This window comes from Lampetra planeri, chromosome 1 (genome assembly GCF_965212315.1).
Source record: "Lampetra planeri chromosome 1, kcLamPlan1.2.h2, whole genome shotgun sequence".
NCBI classification, from domain to species: domain Eukaryota; kingdom Metazoa; phylum Chordata; class Hyperoartia; order Petromyzontiformes; family Petromyzontidae; genus Lampetra; species Lampetra planeri.
The window spans coordinates 8370051-8393613 of NC_136107.1; the positions used below are offsets into that span (position 1 = coordinate 8370051).

The 23563-nt window shown below is 45.4% G+C and overlaps 1 protein-coding gene across 1 annotated transcript in view; it reads right to left on the reverse strand.

Annotated features, from left to right (window-relative positions):
• The window catches only part of LOC144723223 (uncharacterized), an 84687-nt gene that overhangs the window by 47609 nt on the left and 13515 nt on the right, over positions 1 to 23563 (reverse strand). Inside the window, exons 3-21 of the mRNA XM_078601783.1 lie at positions 22899 to 23141; positions 18060 to 18131; positions 17100 to 17306; positions 16085 to 16186; positions 15168 to 15323; positions 14492 to 14683; positions 11544 to 13571; positions 11165 to 11227; positions 10352 to 10471; positions 9763 to 10075; positions 8992 to 9122; positions 8643 to 8751; positions 7995 to 8166; positions 7321 to 7405; positions 5338 to 5682; positions 4355 to 4641; positions 2986 to 3892; positions 1654 to 2133; positions 966 to 1117 (exon numbers count right to left, since the gene is read on the reverse strand). Coding sequence (XP_078457909.1) covers positions 966 to 1117; positions 1654 to 2133; positions 2986 to 3892; positions 4355 to 4641; positions 5338 to 5682; positions 7321 to 7405; positions 7995 to 8166; positions 8643 to 8751; positions 8992 to 9122; positions 9763 to 10075; positions 10352 to 10471; positions 11165 to 11227; positions 11544 to 13571; positions 14492 to 14683; positions 15168 to 15323; positions 16085 to 16186; positions 17100 to 17306; positions 18060 to 18131; positions 22899 to 23141 — 6164 coding nt within the window. The remainder of the gene's footprint in view (positions 1 to 965; positions 1118 to 1653; positions 2134 to 2985; positions 3893 to 4354; positions 4642 to 5337; positions 5683 to 7320; positions 7406 to 7994; positions 8167 to 8642; positions 8752 to 8991; positions 9123 to 9762; positions 10076 to 10351; positions 10472 to 11164; positions 11228 to 11543; positions 13572 to 14491; positions 14684 to 15167; positions 15324 to 16084; positions 16187 to 17099; positions 17307 to 18059; positions 18132 to 22898; positions 23142 to 23563) is intronic.

A 23563-nucleotide genomic window follows, 5' to 3' on the forward strand; every position in this document is an offset into this window, starting at 1 on the left:
TGCAATTTTACATTAACATGCTAATCTCTCACATTAACATAGCCACCGCCACGCCTTAGTGGATGCAGCTCTGCGATCTAACATTAACATGCTAATCTCTCACATTCACATCACTAGCCCCGCCTACTTCGTTTATGACCCTTGGGCTACACCGATTTTAAACCTTTAAAACAGTCTGCGCCTCAGCAGCTTTCCCCCTCTCTTTTTTCCTCCTGATGACGATCGCTTGTAGGTTGTGATCGAGACGTATTTTTTTTGTTTATTTTTTTCATTCATTTGAACCTATCTACGTGACTTTACCGAAAGACCCAAAGAATATAAACATTTATAATTGTATTTTTTTTTATATTTACAAATTTTGCTAATCAATTACTCATTCCTTAAACAAAGATTGGACTTCAGTTGAATGGGATGCTGTACATGGCATTGCCATCAACGATGATGCTTAACAAATGTGGCAGCTGTGAGGGTAGAGCACCCATAATTTACACACCTATGTCTGAGGCCTACTTAATGTACTGCCTGACTACATTTTTGGGATGAGTTAATTCATTGAGTATCTTTGAATTTGAGAGAAAGCCGGTGAACCGAGTGAACTCCTATTTGAGGGGATAATTCTCAAAAGTCTGCACTCGAAGGCCAGCAATCTACTTTCTGTGCTACCTTCTACAGTGAGTGTCCATACTTGCCAATGCAGCTTCTCTACAAAAACCACCAACGCTTACCCAAAGTTACTGCTGTCACATCTGAACAGGTATTCACAACTAGAAATTGAATGCGTCATTGCATTTTCCGCGGATCACGCTAACCACCGCATCACTAACTCTAAAGCGCACTCACACACGCACGCGCTCACACATAACGCTAAACGATCACATGCATGCTCAACAATCACATGCACTCGCACACACGCAACAAGACGCCCACATACGCTTCCACACTCGTACGAATGCCCACGTACGCACCGCTCAGACTGGAGCCGGTCCAGGTCGGTTCTCATGAGACCCAGGAGGTTCCCTCCCTCCTCATTCTCGCGCTCCCTCCGCTGCAGGAGCTGCTCCAGCTCTGAGCTGCGGCTGTGAAGCTTCTCTTTTAGCGTGTCCAGTTCCTTGCGCAGCTGCAACGACAAGCAGCAGCACGGCCTTAACATACACTTACCGTCAATGAGCTCCAATGAGCCTTAAAACTCTCTCAGAAGGATCCTGCTTAAGGATGTTTGGCCAATTCCTTTTAAAGTAGCGTGTTTCATGTGGGAAGAAGCCAGACAGCATACATCAAAATCAAGAACCCACTTAATGCACTGCCATCTCTTGGATATCTCACAGCCCAGCAAGTTGGGAGTCTCACAGTACAACTTAACCCTGTCTACCTATTGATGATGCAAGTTTATTAAGCAGGCTCTTGGCAGGGGCAATGCAGCTTGAAACAGTTTTATTTACCGAGCCTTAAGATAAACGTTACAATAACTAGGTGACTGTAAATTACACTGTAAGTAAGACCAAACCTTGCAGGCCAGATGCCAATTCTGCAAACGTTTTCGAATCTGGTAGATGGAAGGATACCGCAGCAAAGAGTGGTGCCATGGAGGGCACTGGCTGTGATGACCTACTCTGTGATGAGCCTTCAGACCAAAATAAGTCCCCGGTTCATTACCTGCTGTACGCTCTCCTGCTGGCCACTTTCCTTGTACAACTTCTCCGTCCATTCAGCAACAAGCTGCGCTTCTCTCCTGGCTGCCTCCGCCTGTACGTGCTCCATCTCCTCTCGCTTGTGCTCCGTCTCCCCTTTGGTGCGCTCCAGTTCTGCCTGCATGCACTCTTGCTCAACCTGCTTGCGCTCCAGTTCTGCCTGCACATGTATCAGCTTCTCCTGTACATGCTCTAGATCCACCTGGTTTTGCTCCATCTCCACTTGCTTGAGCTTCAGCGCCTCCTGCACGCGTGTCAGTTCCTCACTCATGCGGTCCATCGCCTCATGCTTGCACTCCAGCTGTGACTGCACGTGCATCAGCTCTTCTTGCGAGCGCTCGTTCTGCTCCACGCGCCTTTGCTCGGCTTGAGTGCCGTCATGGAGCTGTGCCCGCACGTGCTCCAGCCTCTGCTCAAACTCCTGCTGCATGGCAGCTCGCTCCGCCTGCTCTCCCACACAACTCCCGTCAGCCGCCTCTAGGGGCATCGTTCGCAGATGGCGTAAATCCAAGTTGTACTGTGTGGACACCACCCAGAATTGATAACTGAGAAGAAATCAATTCTGACAGCCTGATCACTTCCTTTTTTCTGTACATGTATTTACCATTCATTAACTGGAATCAATTAATCTGAGGGAGAATTCTCCATCATAAACCCAGTTGAGAGAGCACTGTCAGGTTCTGGCTCCACACGTTGGCATGCCAGAACCACTTCTGGATTAATTTAAAAGGCTCAGAGATTAAAATTATATTAATATAAGAAATGTCAACAGATGCTTAGCACATGCATTCATTTCCATCTGTAATAAACCCTTACAAAATTAAAAAGAAGACATTCTTTCTAACCAGAAGTAACCATTACAAGTTAGAACTGGTCCTGGGTCCCCACCTTCACGAACCCACACTGGCAGCACGGTGAAGTATTGTCAAACAATCCCTATAACCGATACACATGGGGAATTTTTATCTGGCAAATTAATAACTTGAAGAAACTTCACTCTCATAATGGATAATACGAATTATAATGTTTTCGTTCTTTCGAAAGACTACTTCTTAAGACGTTTACTGAACAGTACTAATTAAGGTATTCAGCCAAATCCTCTTTCAATACTGCTTTTTCCTTAAGAATAAGAACAAACACAAGATAATACAGAGCAATGCAAACATTAATTAGCTACCTACCTGCTGTACTGCCTTCAGCAGGCAGCTCACTACCCTGCATAAGTGAGCCAGCAACCCTGCGTGGGAGGCGTACGGCGTGTTGACACGTGGCGGGACGGGAGCGAGGGCCACCTCACCTGGTGAGCCTGCTGCAGCTGGGTGCTGTGAGCGGCGAGCGCGGCGTTCTCACTGCGCACGCCTCCCACAGCTTCCTGCAAAGCCTGGCTGTGCTGCCTCCCGAGCCTCTCCGCCTGTTCCTTCAGCTCTTCCTCGTGCGCTGCAAGAAGTGCCTCCAGCTCTTCTCTGTGCTCACCCCTGAGCTTCTGCACGGCTTTGCACACATGCTTTTCACACTGCGCCTCGAGCTGCTGAGTCAGTGCCTTCACCTCCTCCTCCTGTGCCTCTTTGAGAGCCGCGACCTCCAGCGCCGACTGCGCGTCTGTTTCCGCGGCATGTGCCGCCTGCAGGTTGGCAAGCTTCTGGTTGAAGGACTCCTGGAGCTCTTGCAACAACTCTTTCTGCTCCCTCTTCAGTTTCTCCATCTCGCCGGCATGCTGCTTCACCAGGCCAGCGCACAGTGCCTCCACACTTGTGTACTCTTCTGACGAACAGTACACAGCGCCATGTGGCCAGAGCTCATTTTCCCCGAGCTGTCTTCTATCCTGCATCTCGCCAAGGAAGCTTCTGAGTGACTGTAGCTCCATGTGCTGTGCTTCCTTAACCGCCACCATAACTTTTTCAACTTCATCTTTGTGCTGCTCTTTTAGTGATGACCTGAGATCATCCAGATCCTTACTGTGAGCCTCCTTTAGACTCACAGCCTCTTTCTGATGTTCCACAGTGAGCAGAGCTCGCACATTTTCCATGTCTCGCTGGTGCGTCTCGTTCAGAGATGTCGATAATGAGTCCAGATCAGACACCAGTTGATCCTGCAGTTTCCGGCACTGGTCTTTAAGTCTGCCACATTCACTTTGCAGATGCTTCACCATGCTCACATGCTCCTTGAATACCTCCTCCAACAGAGCCTTATCTTCTTTGGGGAACCTGCAAAATATAAACAACTCAATTAATGGTACTACAAAGCAAGGCTTTCTATGGCCACGAAACACCATGTAAGTATACATGGGGACTTGTTCTATGATTACATCTATCGCATTTACTCAGGATCACTTCTTGAACTTGACAGCCCCAGAGTTACACTTTTTTATCAGTCTCGAACCTGTACTTTTGGAAGCCATGCACCCTTGCAGCTGGGAACCCATCACACTATGCATGGCTGAATTGCAGTCATCTATGCCTTTCCATAATCCTCCACAAGCAAATTGCCCTCGTTGCAGACACAAGCTGCATTTTGGAATTATGTCAAAGAGGTCATTGTGCTGAATCAGGTGGGAGGCAAGTACAACAGGTGTGGTGCTGCCCACATCACCCCAACATGGACTGTGCTGACCTTAATAGGTGCTCACTAACAGTAGCCATCCCACGACGATTGACTGAGATCATTACCTGAACGTTACGTCGTGCAGTGCTTGAGAGACGCTGCGAGCTAACCCAGAGTCACCGCTCTCGGCTTCACTTGCTCCAGACACTTCAGCTTTCTGCTCCTCCACTGTGGTACACATCAGATTAATCTCCTTTCCTGCAGTGTGTAGTGGTGTTTCTGATCTGTCTGGCTCATCCTGCTTCTCAGCTTGCAATGACTCATGCGATTGGACCTTCCAAACTTCCTCAGTGGCAGCCAATCTTTCTGCCTCTTGATGCACAGCGACCTGAAGTGACATGTCCACTATCACCTGGAGCACAGAGAAACACATTCAGTGTTTGAGAGTTACAAGGTGCAATGAAAACTGCAGTAAGGCAGACAGTATACCCGTTAAGAGTTTTCATTTTTAATCATGTATAAATACCTATATACTTCATAACAGTTAAAGACTTTTGGTAATTTATTTGAAGATGTCACAATAACTCTATAACAAAAAATGCAACAGGCTCCAATGAACATATTTTTCAGTCGCACAACCACAGTTTATTGTAAGTGTGCTGTGTGGAGATTATGCTCTTGTGTAAAATGTATCCATCGCTGCTATAAAGCCAAGTCCTCTTTGTGAACGAAATAGACAAAATAGTAGATTCAAGGGTTTGTCCTGTTTAAATAGAGTTGATAATTGTTATTGTTGTTGACAAAGCAGGCTGGGTGGTGACAGTGTCACGGAGCTGGACTCGTAAATAGTTTACGAGTTAAAAGCTCAGTTGGGGGTCAACTCTGCCATCATCCCTTCAGTGTTTGTAATACAAGCACCACTTTGTGGAAAGTCATGGACTATTGTCCGAAGAAGAGATTTTATTTCCGTTTTGTCTGAGGCCTATGGTCTCTGCCATAGGAGTGTGCAAGTGGCGCACCACTGGGGATGGACCAATAATAGAGGGGAGTTCCACCAAAGTTTAAATTCAACAGGGAGACACTGTGACTTACAGAGGAGGTTACTCACCTTGGCAATGTGCAGGAGAAGCTCGTCCTGATGCTGAAGCGTCAGCTTCTCCATGGCCTCTTGCTGCTCATACTCCAGCTGGGCCCTCAAAGCCAACAACTGCTGCTGATGTTGCAGCTCCAGTTGTCTCTGCCAAGTTTGATCCCACTCATCCCTGTGCCCCATGTTCACCTCTGGCTGCGTCCGAGGCTCTCCCTCAATCAAAGAGAGAGTTGGCCCTTCAATGCCAGAGGCTGCCGCTAAGTCAAGAGTGGAGTCTGACACTTGAGAGTTCACAGGCAAAGCCATTTCCTTCCTGTCTTCTGGAATTGATGTCATGGCTTGCAGAAGATCGTCATCAATGCTCTGAAAATGCATAACGATAGAGCAAATGGACCCATCAAAATGCCTCGTACTTTTTAAAGCATTGAAACTCAATACACAAAATAATGCTCTGAGTTGACTCCCCACCAGCATTACAGATCACCACTGCCTTTAAATTGCAAGCTGAGAGCTTTTACCACAACTCCACCAGGGCAGGTGGTAAAAATCTACATCGACAATAACAAACGCCACAATAGATGTAAAAAACATGAAAGGAACATTATGAAAGTAACAATATAATGACTAGGAGAACAATACAAATGTCATAAACTGAAGAGTTAAAAAACGGCTTAATTTAAACATATCACATGTGAACCATTTTAATAAAAACCATACAAAGCTTGTACCTCTTCAATATAATCAGCATTATCAATTTGAATACTGAACTTACATGCAGAGAAAGACCACACTTGATTTCTTGTAGACTTTTACAACAAAACACCTCCAAGTTACAAATTCCACATCTCAAATGTGTAAATAACTTTAGATGTATAATCACTTTTTTGCCCATGAAATAACAACATTTTCCCAAAATAGGCTCTGTTATTGTAAATGAATAGGATCGTTGCCACGTAGCACAAATACGGCAAAAGTCTATTGCCAGAGGCCGTGTGCTTGTGGGCAATGAGCAGGATGTGCTATCGAGAGTGGACAACTGAGATCACAGCGTCATCAGCCACTTCAAGGACATGCTGGACCTACGCAGCACAATCAATAGCATTAACAAGTGTGTCATTCACAACATGCAGTAACACACTTCAATGCAGTGAAACGCTACAGATTAGTTTATCTTTGTGTGCTTACACTTCACGGCTGGATAAAAATGGGAACATATGTTATAAGGAGAGGTGATGAAGGGAGGCATCGCTACGAGAGATGGTCAGTCCTGGGCATAGGGGAAGGGAATGGACTTGAACCAAGAGAGCGGGTAGATATTACAGTAGACCATAGGCAGAAGGTTCGATACAACAAAGGCATCAGAGGAACGACCTCTCAATAGGCCGAGTAGTGCGTCAGTAACAGTGGTCACGAATAACTGGTTTTAATTGGGTGTTTAACTAATTCAAACTAAAGCATTCAAGCTCTAATAGCCCATGGCATTATGAAAGCAAATTTTTTTATTTAGAAGACCGAGCCAGAAGACAATGATGTCAACGCCAAGTGAGGCAATATGAATCGTCATTAACTGTGAACAAATGTGCAGGCTATGACAACATATCACATTTACACGCTAACATGAAACACACTTTAGAAAAATAGCATATGATAATTGGTTTTTTACCCTTCCATCTGGCAACAAAACTGACACCTTTTTTTACAAGGAGTCATGTTTGCATAGACCACAATACCTGCAGTCATAATGCAAACTAAAAACATAACTCTGATAATGTATGAACTGTCCTTGAAGTTGATTGGTCCACACCCGAGACAGCTTTCCTTAGAGCCTAGTCTCACATGGGTTGGACCAGATGATGCCAAAAGGCACACAACTCAAAGACAATGCACGGCATAGTTGGCATAGTCGGAAACCCACAGTATTTTGCAAGCCGCCTCATTAATAACCCCAACGTGTAGATGTTACCATGCTGATAATTATTAGAAAAAGAGCCGCACTCTTACTGGTGATGCAGCAGTGCAAGGTGGACCAAGACTCAAGATTGCAGCCTGGTGAGGAACAACCTTAAGTGTGGATTCCGCCAGCAGCCTGCAGTGGGAGACAGTACCAGGTTTGTTATTATTGTTGTATCTTGTTTACCCACAAAAGCTTCATTGAGCCTCAAGACACTTTTTTTAAGGAGGGTCCTGCCAAGTTGTCGCAGTAGGGGGGGACAATGCTACTTTGTGTAATCCCAATTGAGTAATTTGCAGGTAATTTATCAGCATTGTGGGATGTTTCGCCAATATCAGTTATACTGTATGTTGTTTTAGCTGTTAAGTTATTAAGCATGGTGTTAAGTTATTACACGCAGTTTATTTATTTAAGAAATATGTTTAGATTTGAAAATAAGCAATGGGTATCTTTCAAAAAAGGTTATCTTGTTTTCCCCAAATGTAAAAAAAATTGTCCAAACATACCAATAAAGAACCCTCCTGAAAAAACAGTAAAAATTATACATTCCTGGATATGTATGTATGGATATTGAACTTCTTTTGCACCGTACATAGCCGGATGTGCCGATAATAGAAATTACTACTATCATTATCAAAAGTAGTATGAAAATGTTTATTGCTATGTGCATGGTGCACACAAGCCATGCGGAGGATCCACACAGCAACGATCCACAGCATCGCACCCATGCAAGCGCAGGCGCTGCAGCTCCTGCTGCAGGATTTGCTTGTCGCGCGCGTGACGCTCCGTCTCCTCCTGGGCGGCCCCGAGCCGTGCGAGCAGCGCTCCCTGCTCCTGCCGCACCGACTCGAGCTCGGCAAGGCGCCCGCAGCGTGCCTGCAGCTGCGTCTTCAGCTCTGCGCGCGGCGACCGCGGGAGCACAGCGCGAGTCAGCAGAAACCCCATTGCGCTGTGCACAATTTGAATTACATTTTTCAAAATAACGTGACTCTTTTTTCGTCTGATTTTTGGTAACCAGGCCAAAGTCATCAGTTCCTTAAAATAAAGAATTGGTTTCATGGGTGTCTGCCTGAATTCGAGTCCATTGCGCAGTTCAATAAAAACCTTTTAAGTAGAAAACACCTACATTCTAAAGAAATCAACCATAACAGTCCCAGTTCCAGCTCCTCTTGAAAGGGGGAGCCAGGAGGGCTGTGGTGTGGACCACCATAATCGTAATATACTGCCAAGGAGAGTGAACTTGAGTGGGCAGAAGGAATATTGGTGGTGTAGGGCCCACGCCAGAACCCAAAGTGGTGTTGGCTCGGTTCCCTGACAGGTTATCGTGAACTACATGAACAAATGGGGCCACAGCTGGGAAAGCCACACGTACCACTGAGCTCCTGTCGACTGGCACGGCTGCCCTCCAGCTGAGCACGCAGCCTGTCCACCTCTTCTTCTTTACAGACTCTTAGTTCCAGAAATTCCTGTTCTAGGGCACTCTAGTGGCACCACACGATCAGACAATCAAGGCATTTACTGTAAAGGAGACGAGATGTCATGATAATAACTAATGGCCAGCAGATATAATTTACCAAACATAAAGACATCTAGTATGAGATACCACTTGAACAGGAGGTAGCACTAGGAGACATTTATGTGTGCATAGTTTTGAGTGTTGTCTTGCGTGTAGGGAGTGTAATAATTAACTTGGTCTTGACAATTTCTGTGAAGAACAGTACCTTCTCCAAATGTTGCTGCTGGGCACAGCCCCTCAGCTCTGCAAGCTCCTCCTCTAGCAGCCGCACACTGGTCATAAGCTCTACCACCTCCTGGTGCCGCTTCTCCTCCTCACCACCTCCTGGCACGGGCACTACCAGCGACATGGGGCAGCAGTGAGACTAGCATAGCTCTTAGATGTATTATTCACAATACATTAATAAAAAATGGCTTTGTATCTCTCCAGTATAAATGTTCAGATTCCTCCAGTATAAATAAATATTCATATTCTGACAATGGCTTTGTATGTATGTTGAACTTCTTTCGCACCGTATGTAGTCAACCATGCTCATCTCCAGATGCGTAATGTTAAGGAAATTGTGAAGGAAATGTTGATTGTTATGTTATGCAGTTCTCAATTTGATTGTAATTGTGTTCTGGAGCACACATGTTCTCATGCCCAAAGTTGAGAATGACCTTTTCATCAGCACTACAGCACTCATCACGAGACTGTGCCATGGGGATACTTTCAAAGTCAAAGAGACAATTCTCAACCAAAACCCAACTCCTGCTCAGCAAGCAATGGGGTAGTGTTATTTGTAGCCCTAAACTGGGGGTAAATATTCGACATTATCATGGCAAGGGCTTGTATATCTATAGGATGACTATTTTTACTTATTTTTACTGCAATGATAAGGAACAGTCTATACTGTATGTGTCCCTCGCAGGTGATAGCGCAGCAGAGTAAGTGCACATCTCAGCAGTGGGGCTAATCACCCCACCATCATCCTCACCTTGCTGCTGGTGGGAAGCTGTCCGCATCTGCGTGTCTGACGGCCCAGCTGTTGTCAGCATCGTGCTGGCTATAGTGAGTGTTGTGTCCAGGGCTTGTCCTTCCCTGGCCGGTGATTCATGTGTGTAGCCTTCTGCCGTGGGAGGCTCAAGGGGTCCGTCAGCCCGTGTGCTTCCAGAGGCATGTGCCGCCACCACCACCACTGGGGTTCCCTGTGCGGCTGGGCCAGGTTCCTCCAGAACCAGCTCCTGCTGTGCGGCGTGCATCTGAGTGAGCGCGATGCGGGTGGCCTCCCTCTGTAGAGCATGTTCAGCCTAGAGGAACACAGAGGCACACGTGATCACGGTCAGTGCCAAAAGCCCATGCGTCTGCCTGCTCAAACAGCACAATACAATTTGAATGCAGAGATCGTATAAATGCGGCTCTATCTAAAATATGCTGTTGGGCAATGGGCAGTGTTCATTTCCCTTGTCAGTTATGAGATAGTGATAAATAGTGTATAATGAGTCTAAGAAATTATTTAAACAATTGAGGAGTTGTCACGTCTTTACTCAAATCCTTATTGATTCAACCCTTCGAAACTGACATACCTGGATCTCTTGTGTCTGGCTCAGGAACGCGGCATGCAACGCCTCTTCCTTCTCTCGCAGCAAAGCCTCCTGCCGAACCTGCAGCTGGTCCATGTTTTGCTTGTGCTCAGCCTCTAATGCCTGACACATGCCACATCCGTGAGCTCCATAATACACACAAACAGGGAAACCACAACACCAGCTTCCAAATCCAACATACGTTGCAGCAGCCACCAATCGAATGGCAATGTGTTTCTGCTCAAACAAGCAGAGGGTGATGCTCCTCTCCATTGCTGGCTCTAATCAAGTGATGGAAATGTCATATTCCTGAAGCAGAGATAATACACATGAATGAATGTGCAATAATATTATATATTATGTAACGAAATGTAATCATTGTTTCCTTGGCAGGATATGTATGAAGTGAGGACGTTTCAAGTGGACTTCCCAAACAGTGGCCGTATGTTTTCACACATTATGGAAACTAAATTTGAGTTGTAGGTCCGACAGAAAAGGACAGCACTCGTCCGGATATCATGCATTATAACAACAATACACAACACACTCTGCTCCAAAATTCACTGATTAAACTGAAATATGTATAATTGCAATTAAACATTACATTACAAGTTGAATGCATCACATCTCTTAATTGACCATTTATTTTTTATTATGCTAAAATGCGGTGCTTTTTTAAAGTTTTACAACATTTACGAGGACTCTCATGTAAACCAATCCTTGTCTATTGAAAAGCACTCTTGGTGATTCAATCCTTTAAAAACCTTGAAAACATATTTAAAAGTGAATGCTGTTTGTGTGCTGTATGTTTTTCACCTGTCGGGTGCCTATGATCTCTTGCTGTTTTTCAGTACAGAAGGTCTCTTCAAGCTTGGTTAGCTGTGGATAGAGGAAAAAACCATCAACACTAATCAACACCTTCCCAAGCAACACTAAATGGCACATTCAAATATAGTGAAACTCCTCTTACAGTACCACTGAATCGATCTGTGGATTATCCTATTATATGCATAGATATCCTGGCTTTCCCACTAAGAGCAGTAGAAGTGGCGGCACATTCATCTAATGGTGGTGATGGTGGTGCCGGTGCCAGTCTCAATGGGGATCCCAGTGGATCCAGTTATGGAACTAGGAGTTCTTATGGTAGTCCCAGTGATAGTCCAGTGGTCAATGGGGAAGATTATGCCGCACCCACCTCAGTTTTGTGCCGGGCCTTTAGAGAGGCCACCTCTGCGTCGTGATCTTCAATCATCCGTAGCAGCAGGGCCTTTTCTTCAACGAGATGATCTCTCTCTCTTTCCACAACCTGTATCTTTTCCATGAGTTCGACAGAGTCTTTCTCCACAAAGGTGGCAGACAAATCTTGGTTTTTATGGCTTTCCACTACCACCATCTCTCCTCCGGTCTCTGTTGCGCATGTGTCTACTGCACTCAAAGTTATTTGTAAGAGCTCTGACTTAAGGGTTTTCACTTCTTCCATCTGCACCTCTAACTTCACTTCTATCAAGGATTTTTCTTTCAGAACCTGCTCGTGTTCCTCTCGTAGCTCCTGCATGTTCACTTCGAAGTTCCTCTCTGAAAAAACAAATGTGTTGTGTTGCTTCTCCAACTCCTCCCTCAGCTGGTATTCAGTCTGCTTAGCCATTTCATTTATCTTCTTAAGGGCACGGAGTTGCTTCTCAAGCATGGAACACTGTTCGACTAGAGCTGGGACCCTACTTGAACTTTCCTCGAGATCAGTAGGGCTTAAGGTATCTACATCGTTACGCTGAGGCACTGCTTTTTGGAAATCCGCAAGCTGCTGTTCCAAATTTTCCCTCGCTGCTATTACCTGTTTGTTTGCTGCCTGCAGCTCTATCATCTGCAACTCTCGTTCCTGCAAATCTTTCTGGACGCTTCTAAGAGTGCCCACTTCTGCTTTTAGCATCTCAATTTGTTTAATCATGTCTTCATCATCACCTTGTCCTTTTTTCAGGTTTTCAATATCAGACTTCATGGTGCTGACCTCTACCAGGAGACCAGCCTTTTCTGCAGACAGCTCATCACACTTAGCCCTAATGGCAGCGTTCTTAGTGTCCATCTCACTTTGTAGATGGTCGACTTGCTGCTTTTGCTTCACTTTCAGGGTATCTTGCTGCTGCAGGTGCTTCTTGGTGAGTGCGTCCTTGAGTGCACGGAGTTCCTCCTCATGAGAGAACATCAGCTCGGTCCGGAGACGTTCCAGCTCCGCCTCCTGAGACTCCGCCATTCGATCCAGAACTGCGTCCTTCTCTCGCTCCATCATCTCCAGCTTGATCTGGTAGTTCATCACTTCTTGCTCGTATTTGGACTGAAGCTCCATTTTAGCAACGTTCATTTCTGTGATCTGGGCCCTTAGTTCTTTGAGGTCGGCTGTCAGAAGCTCGACCTCCTTGCTGTGCTGCTCACCGGCCGTGTGCTTATTGGAGAGACTCTGGACCTGTTCGTGAGCCTGGCTCAGCTGATACCGCAGCTCGAGCACCTTCTGCTCGTGGCGTCGCTCAACGCCGCTCACCTCACTCTTGTATTCCTCCTCCCTCCGTGCCAACTCCTGCTTCAGTTGATCGCGCTGGACGTGCGATTCCCTCAGCTTGATGTTCAATTCATTTATTGCCGAGTTCAGCAAGTCAACCTGCTCCTCGTCCACCATGTGGCTGACGGGAATGGAGCTCATCTTATCCAGCTCTGAACGGTGAATGGTGTTCAGCTCCTCAATCTCTCGCTTGTGCTGCTCTCGCATCTGCTGCTTCATCTGCGCTATCTGCAGCCCGTGCGTCTCATCCATTTCCGTGCGCAAGTGGTCCAGCTTCCTCTGCAGCTCGGCCTCAATACGCTGCATCAGCTCGGCCTCCGAGGAGCCCTGATGCTGCTTCTGCATCTGCTCCATGGTTCCCATGAGCGTCTTGATCTCGCTCGAAGTCTTAATTTCACGCTGCTTGATGGTGGACAGTTCATTCCTCATCTTCTCCCCATCGCGTTCCGTCAGCTGCAGCGTCTCCTGCAGCTTGGCGTTGCTCTGCTCGGAAACCTCCACACGCTGCACGAGCTGAGCAAGTGCATCCTCCCGCTCTCGCATCTTCTTGCTGAGCTCTATTATGTTCTTTTCCTTTTCGTTCATTCTGCCGCTCAGCTCCCCAATCAGGTTCTCCTTCTCTTTAATACTCTCCTTGCAGCCATTCAAAACAACGTCTTTTTCCTTCAACGTCTGCAATTAAAGAAGAAAGTGGCATTTTTGTTACCAGAAACAAATTCATATGCAGATTACAATGTGTTGCAAAAAAAATATTCCTACATTAAAAACATCACACAGTCAAGTTAAATGTATCACATTAGAATATAATTTTAATACAAATATAATGTATACATTTATCATCTCACGATGACTACTTCACCTACCCTGGCGAAGACTCAACCAACTTTACAAAATGCTCAACATTCGTAAAAGACAGCATCATACCAAGTGGTGACAGTAGCTACAAAGCATGTATTATAATGTAGAGGATCTCTTATGCAGTCGTAGTAATGCATTGATGTTAATGTATATACTGTGTCTTATCAAAAAGATGTGGGTAATAACAAAATGAGCAACTAAGACGTGTTTAATCACCAAACATGTTAAAACAGGGCAAAGCCTGGATCAGTTTCACCTTCTCTGTGACTACTCAGCACATTGAACAAAATCATGCTTAATAAGAAGGTTAAGTGTAATGAATCGATAAACAAGTAGACGATAAAGTCACGCTTGTGTTGTGGCCGAAACGTCGTGAGACTACGTGACTTTACCGAAAGAACCAAGAAGATGAATCCCTGCAGTCACGAAAGCTTGAAATCGAAAAGTAGACAATACACTGATTTAATAAACCAGTTCCATTCTACAAACCGCCCACTCTTAAGGCTTGCTGATGATGGGAACAAGAAAGGTAAGTGTGTCCATCCTCTAGGCCAGGGGTCGGCAAGCAAAATAACAAGAAGATAATTCTTTTTGATTAAGGTAAAAATCTTAATATTTCCAGAGCCACAATGCATGTTAATAACGTCACAAAGCAGTTTTTAAAGAGCCCCATGCGGCTCTGGAGCCGCGAGTTTCCGTCCCCTGCTATAGGCGTTCCCTGGATGAGGACGCACCTTCTCCGAGTCCTCCAGCTTGGTGCGGATGAGTGCGAGCTGCTGCTCGTGGTGGGCGGCACGCGCTGCATGCTCCTGCATGGCGTGACCCTGCTCGTTGATTGTCTCCTGGTAGAGCGAGATCTGCTCGTGCGCTTGCTGTAGCTCTGCCGCCAGATTGCCGTGGCGACTCTTCTTCAAAATCTCGCTCGCCTGGGCACACATGTGCATGCACAGATGTAACCGGGCTTTAAAGTGGCACAGTCATCTTTAATCAGCTTATCTTATTAATCAAAAGCAGTGTGAAAAAATGGCTGCCTGAATACAGAAAAAAAATTCACGATAATACTGTAATTTACACCCACGTTTCAATTCACTAGGACTGTCGGTCATGGGAGTTGCTTGACCATACTTCACTATGCAGGATTGTGAAGTGAGTGGAGGCAGGACTGGTTCGTATATCAATTATAATAGCGGTGGCTGTAAATTGAACTCAGGACACCAGGTATGTATGACACAATTTTATGGCTTTTGAGAAATTTTTATTTTGAGCAGTGTTTCTCATGTCGTAGAAAATCAGAGTACCCGCAGCAAATCGACTCACATGAGTAAACAAGAGCACTCAAAACCCCTTGTTGTGCTTTAGTTTTCTTGCGAGCAGCATGGGAGTCTCAGAGCACATGATGTGGTCACACACCTCGAGAAGCTGCTGCTGCAGGCCGTGCACGGTGGTGCTGAGCGTGAGCGCCTCGTGCTGCACCGCATCGCGTGAGCGCACCGCCTGCTGCAGTTTGGCAGACAGCTGAGTGATGATGGTGTCTCGCTGCTGAATCGCTGCATGCACCTCCTTCACCTGCACACGACACACAGCACGAGGAGTGACACACAGTGCTAACGCCAGCAGCAATCCTTCATTCAGGAATACTCCAGGGAGATAATGATTATAATAATAATGTACACTTGGTGTTCATGCAATTCTTAACGCGAAAGCCAATCGTGAAGGATGGCACTGTCTTTTAAGACAGCCTGCAATAGTGTCACAGTAAGGGGTGATGTCAACAAATTTGGACCATGATGGCAGCACACAATGGCCTGCTCAATTCGAATGACATAAGGTGGATCTTTAACGTCCACTGTGAAGCAGATGGCATGTAGTACTTTATTATGGTTAATAAATCCGGAGTAATAACCACGGCAGCATGCTGAATTTGAACCACAAACCTCTACAATAAGTGGCGAACATGCTACAGTTAGGTAATTTCACCAACAAAGACAGATAAAAAAAAAATTACTTTACAACAATACTGTCATTTACGTAGTTTACTTATTTGAGGAAGAAAGGAGGGGACACAGCTTGGGGATACATGGAATATTGGAGAGATGTGGGAATGCAGCGCGGGAATAGATTGAGTGAGAGATCATGGTGTCACTATGAATCGTTACAGCGCTTATGGGTCGTTTAGCACATGCTACCATATCGGAGAACACACAAAAGGTATTGAAAAAAAGAGAGGTACAAATGTATAGAAAACATACTGTAGAGGTAGAATTTGTTTGTATAATGATTGTGACAAAATCTTAAACGGAAATGCAAACCGCCTGTGAACTTCCCACCTGTTCCTCCGACAGCTGTGTTTCAATATTATCTTTCTGTAGGAATGGCTGCTCTTTCACGACAGTACCATCCACTGTATCTTCAGCCATGGTGACAGACATCTGAGGACCCAGGGGGATCTCTTAGCATACGTTCATGAGGACACATGACATCTACTCAGAATATTTTTTTATGATAGATAACAACAGTAGTGCTCACGCCAGGTGTGCGCAAGAACCAGTAGGTGCGTAAGCCAGGAGCCCATGGGCATCGGATAGCGGCTTCATCCAGGATGGAGTGCTTTTTGCTGGCAGGGCCAAAAAGTTGAGACAGGCACTTTTAGCGCTGGTTTGTGTTTGCATGTTTTGGGCAACCCTTTGATTAATTTGGCTGTTTTCAACACACATTTCAATTTGTATGTAGTCATCTTCACAAAAGTTAATATGCCCCCACGTTATAGACAAACGGGAAGACATAGGGACAGACAGCGAGAATGCATAAACGCTTTCAACCGTAGTCAGAATATTACAAAAAAAATTTTATCCCTGTATGTTTCACGTAACTATTGATTGTTTTCCTTTACTTGCTCAACGCGAAGGTTACTTAAAATTTCTAGCACTAAAATAATATAAACACTGAAAAAACGTACGTATTTTTAAGCAGCAGCAATTTTTAAATGGTGGACGCGAGGCATCTGTCCTCCAAAAGGCCAGAAACTCACCGCGGCACAGTTAGCATGACGCCGAGATGACAAGTCTTGACATCATCAATGCCATGAAATCATATAATTAAACACACGGTTTAAGACTCATGCCTGAAAATTATTTTAAACGATGAGGAAATTTGTATGATTTTCATTTTTTATTAATCGATTGAAGTCATAATCAAAAGAGTAATCAATTATTTTAGCAGTTGATAGCTGTAGCTATTTGAATGACCCTTTATTCAACGTCTAAAACAATCTAGATCACTATAAACCAAGGGGACGTTTCCCTTAAGGTATACTGTGCTGCCACCATCTGGCTGTAAACTTGCCGGGGGGGAAGTTGTGCGAACGCGCTGCAATGGAGGGGCGATGCCCGCATTGTGGCGGGGGCTCTGTGAGGACGGGCTCCCATCCGTGCTTAAGGGACTGCTGAGCTGCTCTGCCGCCTGGCCATGCTGTTGCTGTTGCCCAGTGGCTTTAGCGGGCGACCGACGAGGTGGACGATGCTTCCGTAATTCATTGGGGCTGCTTGGTCCCTAGAAATAAAACAAAAATCCCCTCTGATCACAGAAACTGACAGAACAAGTCGATAGACAGGAAGGACAAGATCAAAGGACTCGTATAATGCACATGCATAATGTACATTGACTCAGTAATCCCCCCCCTTCCACTTTGCGTAAGAGCGCAGAAGCGTGGTCACCACATCTGCGCCTCTGTATAAGGAACAAAACAGTTAGACTTCTCCACAAATCTGGCTGTCGCCTGTTGTGGGTTGGCTCTCCAACACACCGGTGTGCTGTACGAGTGACGAATTGGCATGTTCTGTTTATGTGGCAACTCTTACGAGTTGGCTGTGTCGGGTGGTGGCAGGTTTTAACGGCACATTTATATATTTACGCGATCTAACCCAAAAAACTTCGTATGGAGAATTCGTTCTCTTAGCAAGTGCATATTAGGGTCCATGTGATCCTCATCTTGTCTCCCAATGTGCGAATATGTTCAAAATTGTGTGTATATATACGGTTGTGTATATCTGTACATATTATGTGTACGTGTTTTTTTGTTTTAATTTAAAATATGTTTGTGTGTGGGGGGAGTGGTGGACAAGGTGCCTCACAGACTGTGCTACAAACCTCATGGTCTGCAAAAGCTTCCTGGCCATATTTAATTAGTAACAAGTTGAATCAGAACCAGTCCTGGGCCTCATCTAAGTCTACTGAGCCTTAAACCATTACCACACTACATGCTTTGTTGTAATTACAATTCCTCTCTATAATGAAAACGCTCACCGTGACACTCTCCGAACTCTGTGTCTCCTCATCCTCCGGCCCAGATAGGGCTTCTTCTGGAGAAGAGGAAACCTTTGGGAAAAAGACACACAACATAAATTAAGCATGGTCATAATGCCATTCGCTCTCCTCTACCGCCCATAAAAACAACCCATGAACAAAGCCAGGAATGAATACTGCATAGGGCAAGGGTTCCCAATTGGGAGTACACTGGGAACATGAGGTGGAAAATTAAAGGTAAAGGGGTCTGTAAGCCTAATTACCAGTGGGTTCTATTATAACACATACGTATGTATGTATGTTGAACTTCTTTCACATAGTCCGTAGCCAACCGTGCTAATCAGAGGTGCTGGGGAAGGACAACAAACTAAACACAAAAAAGCTTCATGGCATTTTTAAAAAATGTTGAGAAGTCTTCATCGATCACCACTGATTTATAAGAAATACAGGAGCTGTCAAAGTTTGCTCAAACAAGTGGGGCTCATCTACATTAGTGTCACTGACCCGGTGGTGAAAATTCAATATTCTTCTGCAAGGGACTAGTCTCTATATGGAGCAAGAAATGCAACTTCCTACAAAGTGGTATTCATTTTATTGACCTCCAAGGGATGACAGGCACAGGGAAAAGAGTAATCTGATTACTTTAATGTAAGAGAGAGAAAAGCATTTCATTGATTTAGACATATTATTTGTGCGGGATACACGGCCTACGCGGAGGGTTTGGGGGGGGGTGCGTGACGTCAGCAGGCATACTGCGTAACGCTGCCGTATGCGGGTGACATCACAGATGTGACGTCACCGCTCATTTGCCGTGCAAAATATATCCATTATTGCCCCCCCCCATCCTTATACAAAAGTCTATTTTTATACTTTTTGCATTGTGTACAGTCTGGAAGCTACCCACATGCCAAATTTCAAGTTTGTTGAATGTCGGGAAGTATGATAAACATTTCGAACAGACACACATATTCACAAATTTCCCTTTTATATCTATAGATATGATGTTGAAGGCTACTGTCAACATGCCATACTAGTTTCTTTTTTTAAAAATAGTCCATATGTTTAATCAAGGGGTTTTACAGCTCTGTTCTCCCATGGCAAATCGCCAACATAACAGCAGCATGGCTCAGCATCGTAAATGCTGTTGCAATGCTGCTGACACATGTTGTAAAGCAAATGACAACAGTCAATAACTAAAATTGCAGCTGTTTTTAAAATGGCACATGTGGCACCCAAACAAGATGCCAAAGTTATCCAGTCACGTGTGCCATACCAGCCAGGGAGCTTTTACTGGTTTAGCACGGCAGCTGCAACAGCTCCAGCAACATTTACATCGGAGCACAGCCAATAAAAAAGGTACAATGTTATAAAGACCAGGACAATCATGCAAGGTGAGCTCTTTTTCGTGAGCATGTAACCCAAAATCTGATAATTTTGTGGATACGCACCATGGTTGTGTGCTCCAAGATGTCCATTAATAAGAAATGTTTTTTTTAAGTGACAGCCACATAAGGTTCAGTCGCATAAAATCCTCTAATGATGTCCATCACCTCAATTGACTGGGTGGGAACCCTGTGTCACTGGCTACCTCAAAAAGGCGTGGCATGTGTTGGAAGCTGCTCTCTATGAGCCTATGCAGCCCAGCGTGCAGAGGGGAATTTAAAAGCCGGGAGCTGGGAGCCAAGAATTGAGAGGTGAATCAGCATATTTTTTTTTACAAATTTGTTTTTACTTTAAACGGTCGAATTTATGTGTTGATTGAATAAAATATCATTTCAATTGTATATTGAATTGCATTTTGCTTAAAGACAAGCGTGGCAAATATAGAGGAAACCTCCACTTCTCGTAGCACAACACCTGCCACTATTTGTGCAAATAACAATTTTTTTTCATTATTTCATCAAGAGAATATTATCTTATGTTATATAGATGTATATACTGCATTAATCCAAGATGCTTTACATCATCTAACGTACAATAAAATCGTACGTTAAATGATCGTGGATAAAAGAGTGGAGTTATGAAAAGTGGTCGTGTAGTTATGGTGTGAGCAAGAAGGACAGGTGGGAGTGGTTAAGGAGGTGTTGGGGTAGCGGTAGTGATAGGGGTTTGGGAAGGCCTGGTCATTGCTGGGGGGCCAGGGCAGGGAGTAGCAGTAGGATCGGTAAGGGATAAGAGATGGGTTTTAAAGGAGGAATGGAAGCTGGTTAGTGAGATGAGTTTTTATATGCAGTGGGAGTTGGTTGCTACTGCAGAGAAGGCTTCGCGAGGCCTACTGCAGAGAAGGCTTCGCGAGGCCTAGTGCAGAAGGCTTCGGGAGTGTGCCAAGACGTCTGTGCCACCAATCCCGGTGTGCAATTTTAGGCTGAGTCGACCTAGGGGAGGACACGAGGATCGCGGTGACGCGGGGTCGCAGCCGTGATAAATCCACTGCTGGATGAACGCCAACCCCAAGCCGCCGCCCCCCCCCCCCACGCCCTTATCCTGCTGCGATGTAATAATCCACCTATTATTGATCGACTGACTATGGGCGAACTCATTTATTCTGGTGGGTGAACAGTGGCGGGGAGGGGTGGAGGAGGAGGAGGAATTGATGATAAAAACAAACTTGCACCATCGCTACAGCTGCCGCGACGAGAGATGTGGGAGGAGAAGCGGCGACCGCTGCCTTGCAGGTGAGAGGTGCGTGTGTGTGTGCGTGTGTGTGCGCGTGTGCGTGCGTGTGTGTGCGTGTATATGTGTGAGTGTGTGTGTGCGTGCGTGTGTGTATGCGCGTGTGTGTGTGTGTTTGCGTGCGTGTGTGTGCGTGTGTATGTGCATGTGTGTGCGTGTCTGTGTGTGCGTGTGTGCGTGTGTGTATATGTGTGACTGTGTGCGTGTGTGTGCGTGTGTGTGTGCGTGCGTGTGTGCGTGTCCGGCCCACTCGAGCGGCGTGATGAATGGGCGCTATTGGGCTTCGGATCATTATTCACGGCGAACTGGAAGCGTAGCAACACAACTTCATTACGTGTGTGTGTGCGTGTGTGCATGTGTGTGTACGTGTGTGTGTGCGTGCGGTGTGTGTGCGTGTGTGTGCGTGTGTACGTGTATGTGCGTGTGTGCGCGTATGTGCGTGTGTGCGCGTGTGTGTGCGGTCGATATCCCTGTACCGGTATTGGTATTATTCCTACCAGCCCACCCCGCAGGGTCCTGTTATGTCTGTCTATAGTTTTCTGGTTAGATTTTTGTTGCTATTTCATTTATACCTGATGATGATTGCTTGTGTTGCAATCGAAACGTCGTATGCTAAAATAATAAATTATTTAATTTATTATTTATAAATTATTTAATTTATTATTTTATCTTTATACGTGACTTTACCGAAAGAACCAAAGAGAAGAATACTGTGCATTACCCATGGGGGATTGTTTGTGGAATTTAAAGTGCCTTTTCATGTCATTGTTTCCATTATGGGGTTTGAAGTGTTTCACCCTTTACATTGCTTTTGTTTGAGCAGAATGGGTTTATATTCAATGTCTCTTTGCCGGTTTTCCAGTTGTTAACATCATTATCGCTGCTGTTAAATTTGATTTTCCAACTGAAAATCTATACAGGTGACCCCTTAACTTACGATGGCTCGATTTGCGACCCCCTGCCTTTACGACCTTTCTGATAGTAATTAAGACCCTCCACAGTAACGACTAAAACTCGTATCTACAACCGCCTAACGACTGCTACCAACGCTGAGTCGATTGGGCACTGCGTCTGCGCATGTTATTCACAACGCTCTACATTTCTTCGTAAATTTTCTTCTAATTTTGAAAAATGTTCACCATTCGCGATGTCTGAGAAGAGTAAATGTGATACACATGCAGAACAGTACCTAAGAATTTTCAAATGTAAGTGTTTGTTTTTACTTTATAAATGTTTGTCAAGTTACGTTTATGTTAAGTTACAATAAATGTGTTTTAAGGTTATTTTAATTTATTTTGTGGTCAATTTTGGTATTTTGTGGTATTTAATGGTTTTCCAGAAACGGAACCCCAATGTATAACATTGTGCCAATGGGAAATAAGGGTTAGACTTACAACGGCTCAACTCGCAACCGTCGCCCAGAAACCAATTATGTCGTAGGTGTGGGGGTCGCCTCTACAACCAATTCCGGCAGTCACACTTTTGTTAAGGTCTCCAGTTTAATACTCTTCAATAACATTGTCCACATTTAAAATGAATTACAATTACTTTACAATGTGAATCCAGGTTATGTGGAGGGACATGGCAGTCATCTGACATTTTGGAGGTGGGGTCAATGGACTGTCCAAAGATAGGTACGTGCACTAAATGGAATATGAAGGGAAGATGTTTTGACTGTTGTCCCTTTAAATATGTAGTGACACAGGGCCGACTGCTCGGCCGAACAGTAGTTGGTTGTCTCGGTCGACGCCGTCGGTGTAACGAGGACAGGGTCTTGTCTGGGCTGTACGGCAGCGTGGTCATTAGAGAGGAGGCCGGAGTTGGTGGTTCAACAAGAGAATAAAGAGAGAGACAGTGCCTCCTGCAACTACCTCATCTCCGACTGAGTGTGTGCGCCGCACACCACATGCACACACACACGCCGGGAGGAAGGAGGACACAACATATACATGGGTTGTCTCCAGGGACTCTGTTTCTACGCAACCAACTTCCAAGCAGGACCATCCCAAACTGGGTGACGTGCCCAACGTTTCACAGAAGTGGCTTCCTGCTGAAACGAGACTCATCTCCAGCCTGAAGCACAGAAAAAGTGGGGGAACTCCACCTACCCGTGGAAAAAGGAACCATCAACCATTAAATAGATTAGATAGTGAAGTGCAGTAGTACCTTGAACACGTAGGTTTGCTGTTGGCTGACAGAGTCCCCGGAGCGCAGGGTACGTGCGCCATGCGGCTGCTTGCCTCGGGCCTTGCGCTCAGCTGTTGGGGCAGCGCCACCACCCTTCCCGGAGCGCTTTTTGTTGCGCCGGGTCGTCGGCCGCTCACTCCCTTCCTTCTCCTCCTCCTCCTCCTCCACGCTGCCCCCACCCTCCTGCTGGTGTTCTCTCCTCTGCTGCTGAAACGCCGCCAGCTGGGGGTCACGCAAACACAACACGTGCTCCTTCAACAGCCAGGCAAAGTGTATCCCTTACCGTACGAAAGGTGCTCATCTCCACAGGCAACCCTCATCCAGGTGGAAATTCACCATTTCTAAGTTAGATGACCATTTTGGAATTCCCAAAGAGTTGAACTTCTTTTGTGGACCTAAGAAGGTTGATGGGCGGTGGCAAGCCATGACCGGTATTTGAACTCGCTCCCTTCCCATCGTAATTCAAGCACTCTGCCACAGCTGTAGCAAGCCTAAATAAGCAACAACCTGAGAGCAGAGGTATGGTGAGCTTGCACACACCGGTGCGTAATAAAGCCGTTACTTCTTACAGTGAGATAGAACTGAATATTGAGGTACTTGTGACATACTGTTTGAATAAGTCTCAATAGCTTCTCAAGTATGCT